General features: G+C 44.7%; 1 protein-coding gene across 1 annotated transcript in view; it reads left to right on the top strand.

Annotated features, from left to right (window-relative positions):
• Positions 1 to 8,972, top strand: part of LOC103779485 (chromosome unknown open reading frame, human C11orf49) — a gene marked incomplete at its 5' end in the record, with an annotated part of 59,163 nt that overhangs the window by 44,743 nt on the left and 5,448 nt on the right. The window contains 3 exons of the mRNA XM_008947110.1: positions 695 to 779; positions 5,820 to 5,905; positions 8,304 to 8,499. Coding sequence (XP_008945358.1) covers positions 695 to 779; positions 5,820 to 5,905; positions 8,304 to 8,499 — 367 coding nt within the window. The remainder of the gene's footprint in view (positions 1 to 694; positions 780 to 5,819; positions 5,906 to 8,303; positions 8,500 to 8,972) is intronic.

Genomic DNA, 8,972 nt, shown 5'->3' with positions numbered 1-8,972 from the left:
CTGAACCACAGAGGCCTTTCTTGACCAGTCTTTCACAAAGCTGCTCTCTAAAACATGAATAATTTGATTGGATTTCATGTGTTTTTTGGATCTTCATCCTGTGCTTCCTATAATCCACTGACCAGATTTGTACACGTTATTCCAGAAGAGACCATCCAGCTGCCTCACCGAATGCCAGAGTAATAACGTCTGTGGTTTATACTCTGTAGCCTTCCATACACAACCCAAACCCCTTGTTTGTCTTTGTTACTGCTGCCAGATGTTCTGTGGACAGTTTTCAGGCATATTGTGGTGAATGTCACCATGCCAGTGAATTTTAGCAAATTTAAGCAACTTTGAAATGATTCCTTTTTCTCCATGGTTATATTCAAGTCAAACCAAACTGTGTTCTCACTTGAAACTGCCCTGTTTTGGTTACCTCTTTTTCACACTGAATCATTACCTTTTACCACAGGAGCCTCTTTGATAGGATTCCCCCTTTATCAGCCCTCTCTCTGGTGTTCTTTGCTGGAAACTCCATCTGAAGAGCCCAGCTCTGAAGGTCTAGAGAGCAGTTATATTGATATTAGTACCCAGTCTACTTGAATTGAGAATAGATGGTAATAAGAGGGTTTTTTTTTTTCCTAGAGAGGAAGCAAGGAGAAGGAACAGCCTGTAAAAGAATTACAATGTTCTCACCTCTCTTTTCCTGCAGATTTGCTGACAGCACAGGAATACCACTGCCTGCTGCAGCTGCTCTGCCCTGACTTCCCCATGGAACTCACTCAGAAAGCTGCAAGGTGGGTCCTCATCCCCTCATTTAAGGCAAGATTAGTCCTACACACGTGGTCTTAGGAACGAGATCCATGAGTCCATAAAGGTATGGACAGGGGCCTTCAGCTTTTAAGATTTGGGGGCAAAGAGATACCATGTTTTGAGGTTAAGAACAGGTTTTTCTTCTAGCAATGGGAAAGGGTGTAGATATAAGTCACACAAATGTCACTGCAGAATGCTGCTGCTGGTGATTCTACGTTCAGAAGGTGAGTTGCTTATAAAAGAATATTATCCTACATGTTTTTTTAACTGTCATGATTTTAGACTCTATTTCAAATACTGTTTACCATCTTTAAAATGTGTTCCCTCACCCCAGATTCCTATGGTCGATCCCATTTAACAGGTACTAACCTCTGAAGGATTGCCAGTGTTTAAAATATGTTATCTAAGAACATGGTAGCTAATCTGTTTGAAATTTTATTTAAATCTAGACAAGGCCTAGAGTAGATAGATGGCTCAGGGCACTGATAATGTGATATGGAATTTTTTTACTGATAGTGCTTGTTGGTTCCAGTCCAGCCCAGGCAGTTGATTATTAACTATCTGATAGTGCAAATGTAATAAGGTTTATGCAGCTGGTGGGGCAGGGGCTCAGTTCAGATCTCAGTTTGGGTGCACACAGACACACACATGGCACAGTCACAGCAAGTTTTCTGAGTCAATGCTCTCATTTCTAGCCACCTCAGCACAGAGGGCATGGAAATGTAACTTTTTTTCATGGGCTTAGGACATTTGGAAACAGGATCCAGACACATGATCAGGATATTAGCTGCTGCCTAAGTTGTTTGTGGCCTAAATCATGGAAAAGCTCCTCATTTCCTATTTGTCATTCTGTTATCTTTCTTTAGCATCAGAGTCCCATGAAAACTGTGTTAGGAAAGAAATGTGACCAAGAGAAGTGTTATCCATCTGCTAGTACTTCCACTTGGAATTCTTCCCTGGCTCCTATGCGCTGCTATCCGAATGGAACTGTAGTTTGAGCTGTGTTGGTTCAATTAAAACTAGAAGTTGGCTGTTCAGAATGCTGACCCCAGGATATATCTGCTGCTTCCTTTCATGGAGCTACACCAGCACAGGTCCCGTGTGCTGATGTGTGTTTCACAGGGTTCCAGCTGAGCTGAGCAGGAATTTGTGACGCTGCATGAAAGGAGACTTCAGCACATCTACACATTATGATGTTTGTGTCAAGGAATTTAATCCACAAGGCTGCTGTAAACTAGAGGCCCCATTCAGGGGCCTGCTGCACGGCTGTGCATGTGCTGGGGAGAGAGACGAGCCAGCTTGGGGAGCAGGTGCTGGAGAGCAATGAAATCTCTGACAGAGGCATCCAGGCTCAGGTGGGGATGACCTCACTCCTGCTTTTGGCTGGCTAGAGATTTACTTCCACGTGGCTATTAGTCTGTTACAAGCTAATCTAGTTGAACAATTTCAGTAAAACTACTCATATTTCTAAACCATCTTTCTCTTCCAACTGTTGCTTGCTCTTCTGTCCTTTTTCTGGTCTACCCTTCGCCTTGTCCTGCTTTGTTTCTGCCCGTTGGAAAGGTGAACTCTGCAGGCTGTCCTGAGTCCTTGCAAAGGATGAGTGTCCCATGCAAACCTCCTGACATTGTTCTTCCTTCAGCCTGCACGCCCCCAGTGGTTTTGTTGCTAATTGGCTTAGGAAGGGAATTAAATAAAGTAGTGACAGGAGTAGCCACAGCGTTCACTGATAGCCAGGACCTGTGTAATTCTTGGCACTCTTGGGAGGAGCAGCCCTAGCTGTAGTCTCAGTGCTGGATAACTGAGATGATCTCACAGTATGGTGCACTCCACTCGTCCAGGAGCTGTTGCTATGCACTGATAACAAACAATGGGAATAAGGTCAGCAAATGTCAGAGCAGAAGAACAGAGGCTACAGCAATAGAGGTTTTATTTGCATGACACTAGAGAGCTCCATTTTTCTGTTCCTGGTGCCACACAAATGCAGAAGTCATACCCAAAAAAAAAAAACAGGCTACCTGTACCTGTGAGATTTCTTGGGTGTTTATTTTCTTCAAAGGGTTATAGCCATTAGATTGAAGATTTCAATCTATAAAGATACCTTTGATTTTCAAAGATAACTTTTGGCTTTCTGGATCTTGAAACTGCAGGACAGAAGATGAAGGGATGTTTCTGGTTTGATGCCATGACTTCAAGATCTGTAGCAGAGCATTGACTTTTCTCTTGTAACAGAAACACAAGGAACTGCTGCCCACATTTCAGTAGTGAGATGAACAGTTCACAGCTCCTGTGCTGCTTTATGTGGTATGGGCACTGAGCAGTGCTAATGGAAGTGGGGCTTGCAAGTCTGTGCCCCTCTTGTCACAAGCCCACCTGAGAATGCAGAACTTGCCCTTTTTGTTCCACTTATTTTTGCCTCCACTTATCAGTAAACAAACCAAGTCCCTGAAGACTCAGTTGAGTGAGCCAGGCCTTAAGGTGGATCATGTCAGTGAGCTTTTAATAGTAGCAGAGAACAGTAAAAGTCCTTTTAACTTGCCTGGTCTAGAGTTTGTCCTGGGGACATCCTGTCTAGTCTGGGTTTCTGGGATTTTAACCGCAATCAGTGGATCATAAAGTTTCCCCACTGGCACAGCAGAAAGGCTTTCCTGCCAGCCCAACCCACCTGAGCCCTAAAAGGCCATTACACCCTTTACCAGAGTCCCTCAAGTGTAGGCATCTTTCTTCAGTCCTTTCCAAAGTTTCTCCTTTGATTTTCATTATTCATTGAAAGCTGACTACTCATTTTGTAAATCCGTCTGTGCCCCTGAGGGCTTAAAGTCTAATTTGGACAAGAAGGGATGAATAAAGGATCCCATGAAATATCAGCTACCTGATGAAATCTTTTGAGTTGCAGTTCAGACTTTGAGATTTCATCCCCAATTTTGGTCCTGCTGCCTGGATTACAGCCCGTGGCTAGAATTCTCTCTTTGCCAGGTATTCCAGGGAAGAGGTGGAGGTATGTTGTATATGATGCTGTCCCAGCTTCCCTCCCTGTTCAGTCAGCTGGCCGTGTGAGGCAATAGGCAGCTGCAGTCAATCTCCTCAGAAATGATTGTATTGGATTTAAAGACTTCTCAACATTTCCGGAGCGCAGACTCCTGGGCCAAGAGGAGTCAGTAACCCAGCACCAGAGTGCACCTGCTTCTGTTTAAATGCTCCCCCGTCACATGTGCCATGCAGGCTTCCTTAGAGGCTCCTTGCTGTCTTTTAAGAGCAAAAAAAAGCCCAGCAAATTCTCAGACCTCTGCCTGCTTCCTAATGCTCTCCTCTAAGAGGCTGGGACTTGGCGCTGCAGAGCACAGCCAGTGAGCAGAGCTTTAGGTTTAACAAGTGAGATGAGTTGATTGTCATGAAGGTGATATAATATTGTCTCTGGACATAACCAATATATATAAAAAAAACCCTCTCCACTGCTTTTCTGTACCTCCAGGATGGAGAAATGCACTGGCAAAAGTTTTGGAGCTTGTGCTTTGAGGGTATCTGGGCGACAGACCATCATTTCAAAGGAGGGAGTGCAGCTCATCAGCATTTCCAGTGCTTAAATAGTGGTTGGAAATGCCAGTGGCTGAGCAGTAGTGCCTGAGATGAAGATGCTCTGCCTGCCAGCTTCAAAGCCATTTCCTTGATGTGGCCACTGACAATCTCAGTAACATGCTTATTAGTGAGAATTAAGAACTGAAGCTACTGCTTCTTTAGACAGGAGGAGGAGGAGGCTTCTGGAACATAATAAATAAATCAGAAGCACTTTGACATCTTCAAAGGGTTTTGTTTTAAATACTGGCTTTTCTCCTGGGGACCCTTTTAGCCCCAGTCTTTATTCTTTGAGATAATTAATTCAAGCTGCTCTACATGTTTGATTTTGCCACACTGAACAGAACTGGTCTGAATGGCAGAGAAGTCTTGCAAGCTCCTGTAGCTCTTCTAGGTCAGCCTCCCACACAGTTCCCTGGAGTGTTTTACATGAGAGAGAACAGTGTTTCCCCAGCAATGTGTTTAGACCATTCAGGCTGCAGGAGTTGATCCGTGGATTGCATTTGGCCTCCTGTTCAAAAGGGTCCTACCAGATGACCCATACTTTGGCTGTAATGAATGAGCAGCTCTTCTCCTGTGATGTGACAGGCCAGGTACTCCCTGTACAGGGTCACTACAGCTGCACCCAGTTGAAACAAAGTACCAGCTACCTTTCTTTAGCATTGTCCAAATGCTCCATTTTTTCCCATCAAAGTGGAGAGTTTCCTTCTGTTTTCCAGTCTGAGCTGTCATTCTTCAGCCCGAGTTTGATTTTTTCCCCATTTTAGAGACTGACCTTTTCAACCCTATGTAGTGACAGTGACCAGAGCATTGGTTTTGTTTGCATTTTGATGAACATTTTTACCCTAACTTACTTCTGAAATCCAGAGGTTTTTACTGACAGGAGGAACTGGACTTTGCTATCACTTAATCTTTATGGCCTGTGGCTGATGCTTTCCATATTCATGAAGTATGCTTCAAACCAGGGCTGTATATAGCTCCCTATATGCACCTGGGGCTTAGCAAAGAGAAAGACAACATTGTCCCTGGCCCAAGAAGTCTTCAGTTTCCATGAAATTCGACCCAATAGTCAAATGATAGACCTAACAGATAGGAAAAGAGACTGATTCATTCAACAGGGAGGGAGGATAGGATGTTCACAGAGTGTAATTAGAAAGCTGGTTGTTGGTGCAAGGTTATTTTGTCTGGAGTCAAGTGGAGTTTGTTTGAGTGTAGATTGGGAATGAATAACTGTTGTTATTCTTATAAACCTGAAAATATCCCAGTTTGAACTCTGGTACAGAGAGGAATAGCCCAAGTCTCATCCTGCTTACACCAATTTAATACTCATGTAATTGTCTTGTCTGCAGCACAGTTACTCTTTGGGTAGCCCTGTGACCCAGCCTTGCAGTTTTTATGCCATACTTCAGTTCTTCTGTAGATGCTAAACTGTTTCTCTCATCTTCTCCTAGGATTGTGCTAATGGATGATGCTATGGATTGCCTGATGTCCTTTTCTGATTTCCTCTTTGCCTTCCAGATCCAGTTCTACTACTCAGGTAAATGCTGAGAAGCTCTGGCCTTCACCCACTAGTGCAGCATCACAGCCTTACAGCTTCCCAATCCCTGTACTTTACTGAAACTTGTAAGGATGTGGTTTTTCACTGAAAATATATGATTGGTGGAATCTACTGATCAAAGACATCACTGATGCCAAGAGATTAGGAGGCCTCATAAGGAGATTCAAAATTTTTGTGAATAACAAGATACCTGTCACTGTTATGGCTTATGCATGTGTTTGTCTTAGCCTTGAGACACAAATTTACAGCTTTATCTAGAGTATGTTAGCACCTAACAATTAACTTTTAGGAGGAACATTTATTTTTCCTTAATACAACATTTCTGTCTCCAAAGGATTGGTCTCTGCTGGAGACAGGGTAAGAAAAGTCCCCCAGATGGTGCCTTGAAAGGAAAGGAACTGGACAAATAGGATACAATTCTTCCCCCTAACCCTTGCCCAACTATGTGCTGGTTTAAGCTCAAAGACTTTCCAAACTGGGTATAGTTTCCATGGGTTTAGGAACCTGCAGTAGACTTCTCTCCCAAGATTTTCTCCTGGAAATCACATAAACTTGTACCCTCCACCAAGGATTTGCACAGGTCTGCCACCTGTCCCACGAAGAACCACCTCTCTTGTTTGATTTGAGAGCCCTTAGTTGGAAGGGGAAGTGAACAGCTAATCCCCATCTCCCTTCTTCCTATTGTTGGTCATTTATTATATTTTACCCCTCTCCCCCAGACTGAGTTTTAACTAGATGGAATACTTCTTTTAAAACTCTTGACAGGAAAAGTACAAAGGGAATAATATTAGTTTGTGTGTGTGTTTAGACTGAAGTTCAGAGAGAGGGAGGAAAAACTTGGATGAACATTCAGATGGTTATTCTGTACAAGGAGGCTGCTTTAAAATCCATTGGCCTGTTACTCCCCCTAAGATGTGGTTGAGGAAAGGGAATCTCATTTGGGCAACTGCTGAAGGGGACAAAATGAGGGAAGCATTTCCTTTATCAAAGTTAGGTGTGTTCCCAAGCACTGGGGACTGCTGGGGTGCCACTTACTCCTCTGCCAGCACAGGCCACTTTCTAAAGGCAACAAGAGCTCATGGATTTCTGTCCACTCACACTTAAATAGCTCCCTCTGATGGAGGTAGCTCAGCTGGCATCGACCAGGAAAAAGGGGGACAGGTTTGGATACTGGGAGACACTGGCTAGAAGTGAGTGGAGCACAGTCTGTGGTCAGAGAGCAGCCTTGGATAGCCTGCTGATCTGATCCAAACTGTCAGTTCCCATCTTCCTAGCAGTTAAGAGGCAGCTGCTATCCTCAATACAAAAAAATACCTTTTTCTCAGGACTTCTCTGTATATACTTAGCCCATAACTCCCCTGTGAATATCACAACATTATCTATGACAACTCAGCAGAGAAAACCAGTTCAAAATGGTGATTTTTAGGTTCTGCAGAACCAGGCTTGTAATGCCTTTAGCCAGGGACAGCAAATGTGTTTGGAAAGGTTTTCTCTCATACAACAAACACTTCCACTGAGCTGCAGAACCTCAGCACAGCCTCAGGTCCCACTGACCTCCTGCCTTTCCACCCAGCTCACAGGCAGCATTACGCTTCCATCCACGAGGGACTGAAATGCCACTGGAGTCCTCCCAAGCTCATCCATGTGCACACACACCCCCCCAAAACCCCATCCCTGTCCTGCTCCCCCAGGAACAACAGCCACACAGCCTGCCATACGCTCTCCCACCAACCCACACGCATGCAAACCACTCCAAGTGGAATCTAGATTTGTAAACTGCCGACCACATCCATAAACAAACTTGTTTAAAATTAGACTCCTGCAGTAAACAGTGGGTAGTATGAGGAGCCTGGGGAGAGGCTTTCTGCCAGCTCTAGCCCTGACCTGCCCTGGCCCTTCCTCTAGATCCCGCGTTGTATTTACTTTGGAGCAGCACAGAGATGAGCTGGGATACAGCCTGGAGCCCTGACTAACTTGCTCCCTTTCCTCCTGTTGCTGTTCCATATGGTTTGTTCCCAACTTGGATGAGTTCTTAATCAGTGGCAAGAGATGGAGAAGGAAAACTTTTTAGACTTTGCAGACTAGCTTTGTGTTCAACATTAGCTTTCACGCTCCACTGCTTATCCATGTGCCAGCTAGCCTCTGGTCCCTTGAGAAGAACCTTGTTCAACAGAGTGAGTGGCCTCTCATCATCCCAGAGTGGCCCTGTCTTAATCATCCTGACAGGCAGAAGCTAGAACTAGTACCTGCTGGGGCTGTGTACAACACCAAGCAGGGACTGGCACTCGAATCCCAGGTCTGGTAGCTCAGGAGGATGCTTTGCTGGTTGTGGCCCTGGGTTTTAAGTTGTTTTCTGGTTGTTTTTTTTTTTTTCCAGAGTTCCTGGAAAGCGTGGCTGCCATTTATCAAGACCTACTGGCTGGTAAGAATCCAAACACTGTGATTGTGCCAACGTCATCCTCTGGGCAGCACCGGCAGCGCCAGCCCCCGCACGACTGCAGCACGCTGGATGGGGTGGAGGCTTCTCTCTTCTACCAGTGCCTAGAGTCCTTGTGTGACAGATCAAAGTACAGGTAGGGCTGGAGTCCAAAACACAGATTTGAAGTCTCTGAAGACCCCTTGTAAAGATGGAGCTGGGAAGAAATTGAGGACTTTGTCCAAGCTGTAGCTCCCGTGTAGATCTCATTGGAGGAGTATGAAGAGAGAGATCATGGCCTAACCATTTCAGCCAAAGGAAAAAAGCAATTCCATCCACCTAAGAAACACAGGACTTGAGCTGATTCTTGAAGTAATGGATTGATTTGGGTCTCTGCTTTCCTTCTAATTTCTGCATTGACACTTTCATCAAGGAGAAGTCCATCTAACATCATGAGTTACTAGAGGAGATAAACAAGTGTACTTGTGTTCTTGGGTGTTGAGGCATGGGAAAGGCCCACTACAGTGGATGGAGTTTGAAGCATTGGTACCTAGACAAGATCACACTGCTAGTCTCTACCAGAGCTGGTCTCCAGTCACAGATCCCAAGCAGAAGACTAGCCTTAGTTCA

The sequence above is a fragment of the Merops nubicus genome, unplaced genomic scaffold (genome assembly GCF_000691845.1).
Source record: "Merops nubicus isolate BGI_N331 unplaced genomic scaffold, ASM69184v1 scaffold4249, whole genome shotgun sequence".
Taxonomy (NCBI): Eukaryota; Metazoa; Chordata; class Aves; order Coraciiformes; family Meropidae; genus Merops; species Merops nubicus.
This window is presented reverse-complemented; position numbering and strand designations above follow the sequence as displayed.